The following is a 13243-nucleotide window of genomic DNA, read 5'->3' on the forward strand; positions in this document are numbered from 1 at the left end:
TTCTTGAGCTACTTATGTCCCCATGTCTGAACTCTCCACATCCTACAGCTCAGTGGAGCACAGTTGCGAGAGCGAGATCAGATTCATCATCAGACCCTTTTGGTGTCTTCAATCTTCAGTGAGGGAGGGAGAACAGGAACGTGTGGGAGATGCGTCACCTCAGCCACCATCTCTTGGACACTTCTGTGCTCTTGCTGTCATGCACTCTGATGCACTCCCTTCGGCTCCTGATTAATTATGTATCTTTAGCTCTTTCAATCTTCTTGCTGTAATGGTTTCTGGAACATCAATACTCATGCCTACCTGCTTTGCCCCGTGGCACACAGGGATGGAGCTCTACTGCATTTTGTACTTGTTTTAGCCTGAGGACATGTGCTTATCTTATTGTATTTTGCACTTATTGTATTTATTGTGGATTGCTTTGAAAAATGTTCCCAATGACAACTAAGTCGCCCTGGGAAAGGGCCACTGCTAAGAAATTATTAATAATAATAATAATAATAATAACAGCCACATACGCTAGCAAAAGGATAACATGCTGTACAAAATGACATTTGGGGCTTTTGTTTATGGAACGGGAGATTCAACCAAAAGTGAAATTACACAGACAAAAAAACAAATACTTATTTATATTTTTATTTTATTTTCGTCATTTTCTTTATAGCCTCATGAAATCCGGGATGGGAAAGCCCCTCAGAGCCAACACCGAGCACTTCTCCGGGACACTGAGGGCAGTCCCAATGCCATCAAAGACACGTCGATTATTGACAGCGAAGTAAGTAACAGACAACGTTGTGCACAGCCTTTCAGAGCTTGCAATACCCAGTGCTCATAGCATACTTAAAATATCAGTCATTGATTTTGCGGTGCCAATGTCTTTTTCACAGTCAAAAGTGTAGCTTATCTACCTTTTCACAATTGAGTGAAGGGGTTCCCTGGACGATACAGAGGCAGTCATAGGGATGTTCTCTTCCAATTTCACTGAAGCTGAAGGCAGTTCTGCAAGAACCGCAGCACAGCAAACAGTCAGCTACCGGAAATAAACTGGGGCCGGCAAAACGTCTTTGGCGTTCATACACAAGAGCCAACGGGACCGTAGTCCCATCTCTAAACATGAGTTACAATCATTTTTGGAGAGAGGCCACCTCCTGGCTTCTCACACACACACCACCGTATAGGGATGAGCACACCGCCCTTCACATCACTGCACTCTTGATCATCCAAACAGCTGTGACAGAAATCCCCCCACAATCCCCCCAGTCCCGCATATTTTGTAGAAAAGAGTCCAATCGAGCGATGTCATGACAGCCCACTGACTGCCAAACAATTTTTTTTTTTGAAAATGCCAAAAATAAACAACAACAATAACAACAACAAAAAAATAAATCCTAGAGGGAGGGGAAAGGGGAAAAAAAAAAGGTTTATATTCAAGTATGTTGTTTTGAAGCTAGGCTGGTGTTAATCAACCTTCTTGTCAGTGGAGCTCTTCTCCTGGAGGTCTTCTTCGCTCTGCTCAAGCTGGGTGTCTCCCTCTTCCTCCTCCTCCTCCTCCTCTTCCTCGCTGCCTTCATCCGTTAGCTCCCTGTCTTCCTTCTTCAGGAGCTCCATGTCCTCCGATCCGTCGTCAGACTCCGCCGTGCAAATACCGTAACACATGATGCTGATGACCCCCAGGGGCAGGCCAAACAGGAAGCAGCCCAGGATAGGGGAGCTCTTGAAGACGGACTGCAGTGGGGGGGGGGACACAAGTTTTTACAACTTCAGCAATTTCTGTTCGAATTGCTTGTGTAGTAGGGAGCTGGCAAAAAATATTTTCTGTACTGCACTGTTCAGAATGATTCTCCTGGAGTAAAAGTGACTGTGGTAATAGGATACATCTGAATTTTCTGTGGGGGACGGGGGATAGGCATAAAGTAGGATTGAACCAAAGCCCAACAGAAGGCAGCATACAGACAGACTGCCAGGAACACAAGGAAAGGCATTTTCAAGGCTAAGCAGTTTATATTAGAATGCGATGTTTAGTAAGGAACTGCCAGCCAATATATTCTATTGCCAAGACTCATGCGCACTTTCAAAGAGAGATTCTACCAAAGACAAATCTAGCCCCAGTAACGGGACATTGCTGAAGTAAACCGGGATTCAGCTACATAATAGCAGAAACAGAAGAGGAATAGCTGTCAGCATCAAGGCACGGGGGATACTCTTAAAGCCAGGCCGTGTGGTGAAAAGCAGGGGTGTTTCACAGCTAGGCCGAAAGACTTTCTGAGAATTTAATTGGTCAGTAACACTGAGATAATCAAACATATTCATGAAGCATTTACGACCACACTTAGTTGACTCCAATTAGGTTTTTTCACCCCCAACAATTAAAAAAAAAATATTCAATTAAAAGTCACAAGTGTTTCAAGAGGTCAAACTAAGAGACATTATAGTCAGTTCAATCCTTAAACAGTTTGTTTTCCACTACATAAATAAGAACTGACCAGTCTCATTTTGTGGGTTTGGCAAAAGCAGGAAATGTAATAATAAATACATGTATTCGTGTATATATTTGTAGGGCTGTCTCCAATACAGGTGATAATACTATCCACTTGGCCCCGAAAGCAGAGTGGCAGTGTGGCATCTCTCCTTTAGATCCATTAGATTATTAAACTGTTCATTAAAGGTGAAAACGCTCTGTAGCTCTTATTTATCTCAAATTAAATTTGTATTTATATCCATGCACGTTTCTAAATCAATACCATAAAACAACATGTTTTGACAGTCCAGTGTCTTCCATCAGCCCAAAAACTTAGGAAAGAGTGTAAATATACACATATATTTATACTTACGACTACAGTAGACTTTGCATCATAGGCCACTCTCTTGACTCGCTGGAAGATCCCATCACCTCCCTGTGCCTGGGAAATAGAGAGCAGGAGAGAGCTGGCTACATGATCAGACTCCAGCACCCAAAAATAAGAGGTTTAAACTCAGATGTGCCCAGAGTCAGTCACGTTGCTTCTAATTTGTCGCACCGCAGACAGTGTCATACCGCGTCTCCCAAGTGTCAAGGCAACAATCCCATTTTGTGGAAACAATACAATTACAGAACTATATTTTACAGTTAAAAATAAAACTACTTGTCTGTTTTGGGAAGACTCCACGGAATCATCAACAGATGAGGAGGAGGTGGAGAAGAAGAAGAGATTTTGAAGTCAGTGAATCCCTTGCCTAATAGAGAGGAAATTAAAGTGTGCAGCATTTGCACTTCATGAAGGATACAATATCTATAGGATACATATTTTTGTATGCATGTGCTTATGTTCTGTTTTGATCAGGACCCACCTACCAGTTAAAACAAATCTCCTGGCCGATCTGCGATTATAGAGTTTGCTAAGGTATAAACTCTGATGGGTGAGGAGATGGGAGATATTAATTATAGGCTATATAGGGATCAACTTCCTTTCCTAATATGAAGGAGACACTGGATACAAAACCCACAGGCAACTATGAAAAAACTGTGATTATAATAATTATTATTATTATTATAAACCACTTAATACATCTGGACCATAATGTTCAACATGATAGTGCTGATGTCACTTCAAAAATTGCTCTGGTAGAAATCTTGACGCAACGCCCCACAAATTGATGCGAAGCGAGTCCATAGACATCCATTACATAAAAAATGTACGCTAGGTGACGCGACGCACTGGTGTGTCCTAGGCTTTAAGCATTTTCCATTTACCTGCCAGTTTCCAATATGCAAGGCGATTAATTAAATGCTATATATAATGTGTTAAATACATACATACATAAATACATGTATAAAGTGTGGGACAGGAGTTCACAGGCCTTTTTAATTTCTTGTAAGTTTGATGTTAATGGCTTCACCACTTCACTGGAGAGAATTGTGCGATACACTTACAAACCCACAAAATCACAAAAGCATTCTATCGCAAATCTACACACGAAGTTACACACTTAAATTAAGGGACACATGCTTAGAAAGCGATAAGCAGCACACGATGAGAAGGATGCCCTCATTTGGACCAAGACCAAGGTTTGCAACTTTGTGTTTATTCTAACTGGGGAGAAAAGCTGGAAGGCCTGTACAGGGGATGTCATTTGTGGTTGATTGAATTTTAGCGAGCGTTTCATGCAGAGAGAAAAGCTTTATAGAAGTGGCGACAGGCCTGGAGCCATCCCACTCTTCAACACAGAGAGCGGTCTGGTGTTCCAGATGCACTAAACGACTCCATGACAGCTTGAGTGAGTGATCCAATTTCAAATACGAGTGAGTGGACAGGCGTGCATCCGGAGTGTCACTTATGCAGGTGCTGGGAAGTGAGAATTAAAACTGCACCCGATTCGGAAAGGTGGAATAGAGGAGGAGGGAATTTCTGGAATGTGGTCCATTAGAGAAATGGACAGCACCCTCCATGGAAGATGAAAACCCCGAACAACCACTCCAGCTGTTTACATAAGAATTGAAGTGACATAAAATTCAGAGAAATGGAAAACAGGCAAGAGATAATTCTTCTCTTTCAATAAAGCAATCCACATCACAGACAAAAGACAACTAGAGTACAGCTATAAACCTATAGGGCGGGCTGATCAAAGCCAGAATCTGAAGACAATAGTAACATAGAATGAGGCATCTAGTGTAGGTGTTACAATGCAAAGAAATTAGGCTTCAAAGTCAATACAGGCAGTAACATGAGAAAATAATGCAGTTGTTTAAAAATATTAATAATACGAGAACAGGTTGAGGGTAATCCAGGGAGAACAGATGTATTTTAAGTCTAAGGAGAGGTTCGGGCCGGTTTAACAGCAACTGCCAGAGTGTTTCAGTGATGGTGTGAAACCAGTAAAAGGAGGGAAGTCCACCCGATACCGAGGGACCCAGTGAATTGAGCGTTGGCATGACTGCATATCTGACACTCAAATGAAGGTTAGATTAATAACCTTTAACAGACTAATGACAAGAAATTAATCAAATAAATAACAAAATGGCCAATAAAAACCTAATTTATTAGGAGAGGCTGTTTTTTCATCCCTCAAAAAACAATGTTATAACCTGACACTAAAACTGTGGATTTAAACTTGGGGCACTTTGTAGTTCGACATAACGGAAAAGGAGCATTAGGTTTATAATTTTTATAACTACAGGGATTTAAAGGGAAGGTGTCAGGTTTTATTTAAATGAGCTTAATAAAGTCCCATTGAAAAATCCCCCTCTGGTGAAAATACAAAGCAAAGTAATTTGAATTGATTAATTATAGGTAAGGCATCAGATTCATAGCAGTCCATAATCGCCTGTATTTGGATCTAAGGCATCCCCTGAGTGTTCATGCGAACAGGACTCTCTGTTTTCAGCAATGGGGCATTCCCTTCCCAATCAGACTTGCTTTGCCACTTTCGCCTTATGGTAAAAACTCACCTCTGCTGTGCCATCCAGGACTTCATTGATAAACTGGACAAGATCTTCAATGCTGTCTATATCTTTATTTGGGAGGAAGTACTGCTGGTTTGAGGTGTTCAGCACAATGATTGTGGGAACGACCACTTCACTGTAAAATAAAGAGATAAATGTAAAAATGCTTAAAATATAGATATAACCTCCTCATATATGTAGATACTTTTAACATTGAAAATAAAAATTCAGTATTCCATTATGATCACAGCCATTCAAAACTTACAAAATTATTAATTAATTAATTAAATTACTAATTCAGTAGTGTAAAAACAGAAAAGATTTCTCAAAACTTTCCACAGTACTTTCCTTTTGAAATTACAAACTTTGAACAAATTATATACGAGTCTTATATAGGACAGGAAACAATATTGCAGAAACTAAATGTAGATAAACAAAAATGATAATTCCCTGAAAAACCTATCCTCCTAGATTTAAAATAAATCAAATTTTTTAAGTGCACTGAAAATAGATTTGTTCTCAGGGGATATAACCTTGCTGTACATAACTCGTTTCCAAATCCTACTTAGTAATTAGTACTGACAGCTGCCCGTCTACAAGGGTTATTTTGGTACATGAAAATATGCCCTTGCCCAAGGAGAAACAAACATTTTATTAGATGACTGCTATCTACTGTACAAAAATTCAGCACCATGACCTAACTTTCCAGAACTAAACCATCCTGTGCATGCCATTTCAAAGTAAAGTTTTCTATACTGACATAATCCCACCATCACCCAGATTGTACTGCAGGGTGCTTATAAAGTTGGTTGGCCCATTCAAATAATAGATTGAAACTGAAATTTGGTACACAAAGAGAAGCAACTAAGGGGGGCATGCCATCTGACAAAATACTGGCTTTTCGAACACTCTGAACAGCTTTACACGCCCGAACCACTGCAGCTGCAGAGGGTCACAAACTTTTATATCACGTTAAATTAACACCTGTTAATGGGGGGCACGGGGACAGACAAGAAATAAGTAGTGTGTGAGTGCTAATCTGATTTAACAAAAGCAAACAAAAAGCTTAAGTCTGTACCACAGGGTGTCTGTGCAATAATTTGAAAAAGGCAGTCAATGTCACATGATATTAAAAGCAGAATGTGGCTCAAGAGGTACTTGGCGGTGTATAATAACATGTTCCTGGGCAGCCCGTCTGTGCGAGTGCCACACTGCAGACGGCGCTCTCGAGTCACTCAGACTGATCAACGCAAAGTGGTCTGCTACATTCCATTCCAAACCGCGCTCCTCAGCTGCAAGATCCTGGGCACGTGACAGGTGTGGTTAAAAGATAGGCTCTTTATTACACCGACCAATGCAAATTTAGCTCTCTGACACTATTAAAATATGCAAACACTCAGTAATGATCCCTCTCTTGTCTTTGCCTCTGATCTGATAATAAAGGAGAGTTGATTTTTCTTGTCCAACACTTGCCTTTTGTCCAAAGGGTCTATTTAACTAGTAAAGAGGCACTTGAATTCGGAGCAGTGAGAAGAAGGTTTCCTTTGGCGTACCAAGAAGGCCTCCTTTAACCTTCTCGCTCTCTTCAGATAAAAGATCAATTCGAAAGCAAACAAGGTCAAAGTGCCAGTGTTTTTCAGCAGTAGGTCGACGCTTTCCATTCAGAAACACAGCGCTGATGTCGATTAATAGCCACCCAGGTTTGAAAGAGCAGCATCTCCTTCATTTTGGAAGAGAACTTAGCTCAGGCTTTTCCAGAACTGTGTAAGTGGCCCGTGGGCAGGTTCTTTGTCTCACGCTGTGATCGTAACGGACAAACACTCACTTCAGAATAACGAGCTGGCTGGCTGGCTCGCATATCTCTGTGAGGCTTTTAGTTTCATAGGAACAATATTCTTGAATTGGATTATTCAACATCTGTTTGTACTGGAAAGAGAAGGATGATAATGATGAGAGTGTATAAGTCAGGCAGGGACTGGCACTCAGGGGACAACAAACTACCCCAAAAAAACAAACAAATCTCAGACAAAAACAGTAATGATGTTATGAAAGAGCCCATCAGAGAGGTATTATGGAACATTACTAACATAAGAGGAGGCTGGATCTTCCTTACAGAGACCAATGTTGCTGATATATAGAGTTGCTGTGACTATCTTGGGAGCCGTGCAAATGAAGTGCATTATTTGAATGAATTGTAGCAATTAGGCCTACATAAAGATAGTGAAAAATGTTTGTTTGTTTGTTTTTTTCCCCAGATAATAGAAAGATATACTGTTTTCTCCACTCCCATTTCAAACAGTTGGTTTGCACAAAACACTAGGTCTCCCCACTTAAACAGTAGGTGGATAGACAGATTGACGTTTACCAGAAAAAACATTCACTTCCCATTAACAATGCAGTGCATGCAAAATACCAACCAAGCATGTCTTTTTTTTTTTAGGACCATGCTATTTTCTAATTATATTGACATCAATGTTTTATTGTCTGCAAAAACTCAAACAATCCCTCTGAAGTATTACCCTATGTTTGAAATATTCTAATTCTGACCAAATGGCCCAAATGGGGTAAAAAGGCTAACTGTTTCAAATAATAAAAATACAATAGTGAGAAGAAAACATGAAGGTACTGGTTCTCTTTTGTCCTCATCTTTACTTTCTGCTTCTTCTCAGATTTACTATCAATAATGAAAGCTAGCTCTCATGCTCCTAAAGCTGAAACATATGCCAGATGAAAATAATCTGTGAACAGACTTTAATTCACAGTTTTTACAATATCTGGTCAAAACTGCTCCAATTTTCCCATTTCCAAACCATCATGCAGTCTAATTGTCCCATGTTCTGCATGGCTGAGGCCCACGTCTTCATTTTAAGGCCATGGTTTGAAAACTGAAGACACTTAAAATACTTTCTTCAGAAGGAAATTCTGTAACTTATCCAGGAGGCATTGGCAACTGCCAAAAAATATCACTAGCAATAAAAAATAAATAAATTATGGTAAATAAGAGGTGGCCCATTTTGTAACAAAGAGAAATACAATGCATATGTTTATACAAAACAAGGGCTGGAACAGAGAAAATAGGAGATAAATACATAGATGCCACTCTCTGCTCCCGACTGAGTGTGCAAGGATGTAATTTCACATGCTGATGTATTATATACTCCCGTTCTATTACCCTGCGTATCCTCAGATCAGGTTAGCAAACATACTATTTCGCTACCGTTAGGGATGTTGATTGTGCATCTAAAAAGCACACTTATATTGCAGAAACACAGAGACTCTCAACACATTATGGATCCTAAAGTGAAATCGCAGCACCGCCTCCCGTTTTTAACAACCCAGCTGCTGCTTTGGACGCCAGAACAATAATTAGTCTGCATCAGCATGTCCCAGATGAGAGCGGAGCAGTAGCAGCTGGAGAGCGGAGACCGGTAGAAAGCAGGCCCGGACCAGTATGAATCGAACCCACGTTGGGAAATAAGACGTTTCACAGTGTCAGGTTGGTTTGAATAAGAAATTGAGACCAATAATGCATCTGTGGTTAGAAGAATGGAAAGATTAACATTGTAAATTTCAATTGTCGCAGGATTTTAGTTTATAAAAATAAATAAAAAGATGGCAGGTCACACGCAATGTTAATCCGCTCTGGGATAGGGCTTTTTGGACAAGGGTAATAATGGCTGAAACAATGATAATTTAGTAACTGTAAGGAAATTTGGCTTATGCCGTAAAAGTCTCAGCTGTTGTTTTTTTTACTGTAAAGAAAAAGTTAAACAAATAAACATAAAACAAGTATAAAACCCCAGGGCACATGGTCAAAACCTTCTTGAAAACAGCTCCAGGTAAAAACCTTGGTTTACAAAGTGTCTGCTTGTGAAAATTGTGGGGGACATCAGCTGTACTGCTTTTTAAGTAGTGGCCCTCACACGAGTTTCCTTGAAATGGACATAGGACTGAAAATTAAGTGGCCACAGAATTTCCAAAGCAGAGTCATTTTGATAGCTCAACAGCAGGAACAACCTCGATTTCTCCCAGCAGGCCTAGTGTACAGTGCTGAGCCACAATCAGGCTTTATTTTTAGACAGATCATAAGCAGTCTGAAACGTTCAATTTTTTTTTACTTTTAATTTGATATTGAAGTGTCCTTAATTCCGCCACCTGTGGATTCCGATTTCAAATTGCTACTTAACCAAGCAATAGTCACACACCAGGGCAACGGGCAGACAAGCTCCATTTCAATATGCCATGACTTCTGCGTCTCCTGGAACACTGTTACCACCCTGACTCCTGGCCTGTGGGCTGCACAGTGTAAGGACTACATACACTGTGGAGCAGCCACTGTGCCAGGCAAACATTTCTGGGAGACCTGAGCTGATAAGATGAACATTCCCAAAGTAGGTGGAAGTGTCCAGTTTCAATACAGTACTATCACATTCTGGTGTCTGCTTCTGCTCTGTTGCATCTGTATTATTTGTTGCAAGGTCATCTTATTATTTATAATTAAAATAACATCAACAATAATAATAGTCATTTAGCAGACGCCTTTATCCAAGATGACTGGCACAATTTAACAAACACTGAGACAGAATGCTCCAACTTCACACAGCCATACACGGGCAACACACATGCTGATTTCAAGAGTAACACAATCACTACCAAAAACTAAATTCAATTCTGAGTGCATCAGAGTTATCAGAGAAGATCAGAGTGGTCTACAAGTGTAATCTAAACAGGGGCATCTTAAGGAGGCGCTGAAAGGTGGACCGACACTGCAGTCCTGCCATGCATGGGCGGCTCACTCCACCACAGATGCGGACAAAGCGCCCCTGCAGTTGGACAAGTCAGGGCAGGCATAAATAATCAACTTCATTTTTGTATACATTTACATTCTGATAGGTGATGCTTGAAATCCTAACACTATTTTCATGGACTGTAGAGGCTGATACAAGATGTGTTAAAGATTCCACGTACTTCTTAAAGTGACCTACGACAGAACGGGCAGAATACATTTGATTTGATTCGCATGTACAGACTCTGATAGGGGAGACAGATATATAAATAAAAACATAAAAGAAGCAAATGCAACTTACTCCATAATCAGGCTGTTAATGTAATCGTTTCCATCCATGTGACCAAACTGAAAATCTCTGCAAAGACAAGAGCCAAAACTTAAAACACAAACCTAGCAAAACATTTATTCAGACCAAGCTTTTCTTCACAACACAGAACTTCACAGCAATATCTTCTCAGGGAAAAAAAAGGGAAAACTTAAAATGTTGGGAGCTGTGACACAAATACTGAAAACAAATCTGTAAAAATAAAGAAATCAAGGCAATAGGCATTGATTTATAAAGCTTTTGAATGTGTTCTGAGCTGTAAGAAAAAAAAAATCATAAACACAGCCCTTTAAAGGGCTTTTTTGCAAATCCAAAACTGGTGAGTTTAGCCGCATTAAAACGAGACCACCCCCCACCCCCCAAAAAATAAAATAAATAAATAGCAGCAAATAACTACTTCAGTCTTAATCATATTCATACTTAAAGCACATGGCAGCACTAGCAGCCAGGCAAGCATGGGCTGTCTTTGTTTTGCTTTTTGTTGTTTTATTTTTTACAACAATGTCATGTGCCATGGCACTTTCAGTATGAGTTATGCATATAATAGGCGTAAGGGAAACAACATCTAAACAGGAAAACGGTGTCACAGAATTCCCCTCTAGCAGGACATCTCTGATCCTGTCCAGCAATTTTAATTTCCCTTCAATAAACTCGGACAGCATCAGGACTCAGAGTCCGCAGTGAAAAGCATGCTGTCAGTCACACATGCAGTAAGTCTACATTAAGAAAAGCCTCCAGTCTCTCTCTTTAGAAAACAAAACTGAAGGCTTTATTTAATTTTCCCCAATATATTTTTCTCTACGGCCTTGGAAACCATTTCTATTTGTGAAGCGTCTTGAGATGTCTTGGCACGATAACGTGCTTTAAAAATTCAATTTGTATTGTATTGTGAAGAGAGCTGGAGCAGGGGCTGAGGTTCTGCAGGAAAGCTGCAGCTTAAAATTACACAGCATTTATTTATTTATTTATTCTAGATGTGCAGATATTATAAAACACTGGCCTATTCAACCAAAGTGTTTTCTCTCGAGCAGTTCATTTAAAACCATTGACTATGCAACACATCTGAGCGCTTAGTTATCTCAATGCATTTCCCACCTGCAGAAAGCCGCCATGGGTTAAGAACTGCAAAAGAAGTGAATTCAGCGAAAGCCACGGGTCAGATTTAATAAGCCTCCCCTTCCCAAACTGATGTAACGCAGTGAAACAAAGAGGGAAAACACATCCCTCTCCAAATCCCCCTGGAAAAGTGACAGCTGTGGGAGAGTTAGGACTGATGCCGTTTCATTTAGGAGAAAAAGAGACAACACAACGACAAGAACCCTCAATCCCTAGATGTGTTCTAGGAGACATTGGGGGAGAAATCTGATTATACTTCAAAAAGCAGAGACCCACAAGGCTGGGGAAAGCTGCAGTTGTGTCCCACAGGACTTCCATACAGATAAGTTGCCTGCACTGCTTGATACTGCTGTGTATGTGTCGGCTCCATTTTGTGACTAGGATTGTGCCATAGCAATATCAACTCTATGTTAAGCTCGTTCACTTTAACTTGGCAAGGCCCTGTTCGCAGATGCTGAAATGGCTTGTCAGAAATCCAAGGATCAGAAGTGTGACGTGCTGTACTGAGCCCTTGCATACCCTTAATCCCGAAAGGTCTTTTCAACACGCCGTCGCCGCCTCTCCATTGTAACGCATGATTTAGAGCAATCAAGTCTGGCAACAAGTCATATTGCAGCTAGTTAGTGACAAGTTGTTATTTAGATAAGAGGAGGAGGAAGAGGAAAACACTGCAGTAATCCTCTAATACCACATCTGACTCCTCAATGCGAGCTCGTCTCTGCAGCCATTCTTACCTGTTAAAATGATCCCTGTATTCTTTTGCCACTCTTTGAATGAGAGACTTCAATCTGTAAGAAGAGAGAACCAACTGTAATTACTTCTCTTATCAAGCCAAAACACTATTATAAAGGTGGATGAAATAAGGTAGGGTTTTATGCAGGGTACATAATAGAATTATGATTAATATGAAGATATGAAGTACATCTATAGGATGGACTGGGGAATAATTTATAGCAAAGACTGTTACCTGATGCTGTCCTCAGAGGGATTTTTCTCATCCACCACGGCAATGGCCACCAATTTGCCTACCAGTTAAAAGGAAAAGGCATTACAAACAGCTCCATTATAAACAGGACAGCAAAGAAATACAATAGAGAAAACGATAAACGGTTTCTTGTACTAATAACTTGCATATCAAGTGAGGTGGGACAAAGAAGAGAGCCCCCAAAGGAAACTGCTGGACACCCCATTAATCCTTATCGTCTCCCAGAACAAACAAAACAGGAAAACAAAACAGAGGACTTCTATCTGTACATCCAACCACATTAACGATGTGAATGCCAACAAAGGCATTCTTGGTAACTGTGCATGAGGAGAAGAACTCTGTGGATGCAATAGCCATTGAATGCCACCTACAGGTGAAACAGTACATTTCTCATTCTTTTCACACAAACTGATACGCAAGGCACAGAGAGCACTTGTTCATTTTCTTCATAACAGCATCAGGGGTTCCAGACGGTCACATTTGCATTTCAGTAGTTGTTAAATCAGTGTGATTTAGACTTGGGGACGTTTTGGCTTTTAAGGCTACTACACAATGCTTTCCTTAACTGATAAAGAAAGCAACAGTAAGGAAACCAGCTGTGTGCAATTC

At 40.4% G+C, this 13243-nt stretch overlaps 1 protein-coding gene across 1 annotated transcript in view; it reads right to left on the minus strand.

Annotated features, from left to right (window-relative positions):
- Positions 1-620: 620 nt before the first annotated feature.
- LOC136771608 (protein disulfide-isomerase TMX3) overlaps positions 621-13243 on the minus strand; it is a 47763-nt gene continuing 35140 nt past the window's right edge. Inside the window, exons 11-16 of the mRNA XM_066724021.1 lie at positions 12617-12674; positions 12384-12437; positions 10507-10563; positions 5426-5555; positions 2832-2900; positions 621-1725 (exon numbers count right to left, since the gene is read on the minus strand). Of these exons, the coding sequence (XP_066580118.1) occupies positions 1459-1725; positions 2832-2900; positions 5426-5555; positions 10507-10563; positions 12384-12437; positions 12617-12674 (635 nt within the window). The 3' untranslated portion in view covers positions 621-1458. The remainder of the gene's footprint in view (positions 1726-2831; positions 2901-5425; positions 5556-10506; positions 10564-12383; positions 12438-12616; positions 12675-13243) is intronic.

This window comes from Amia ocellicauda, chromosome 2 (genome assembly GCF_036373705.1).
Source record: "Amia ocellicauda isolate fAmiCal2 chromosome 2, fAmiCal2.hap1, whole genome shotgun sequence".
NCBI lineage: Eukaryota > Metazoa > Chordata > Actinopteri > Amiiformes > Amiidae > Amia > Amia ocellicauda.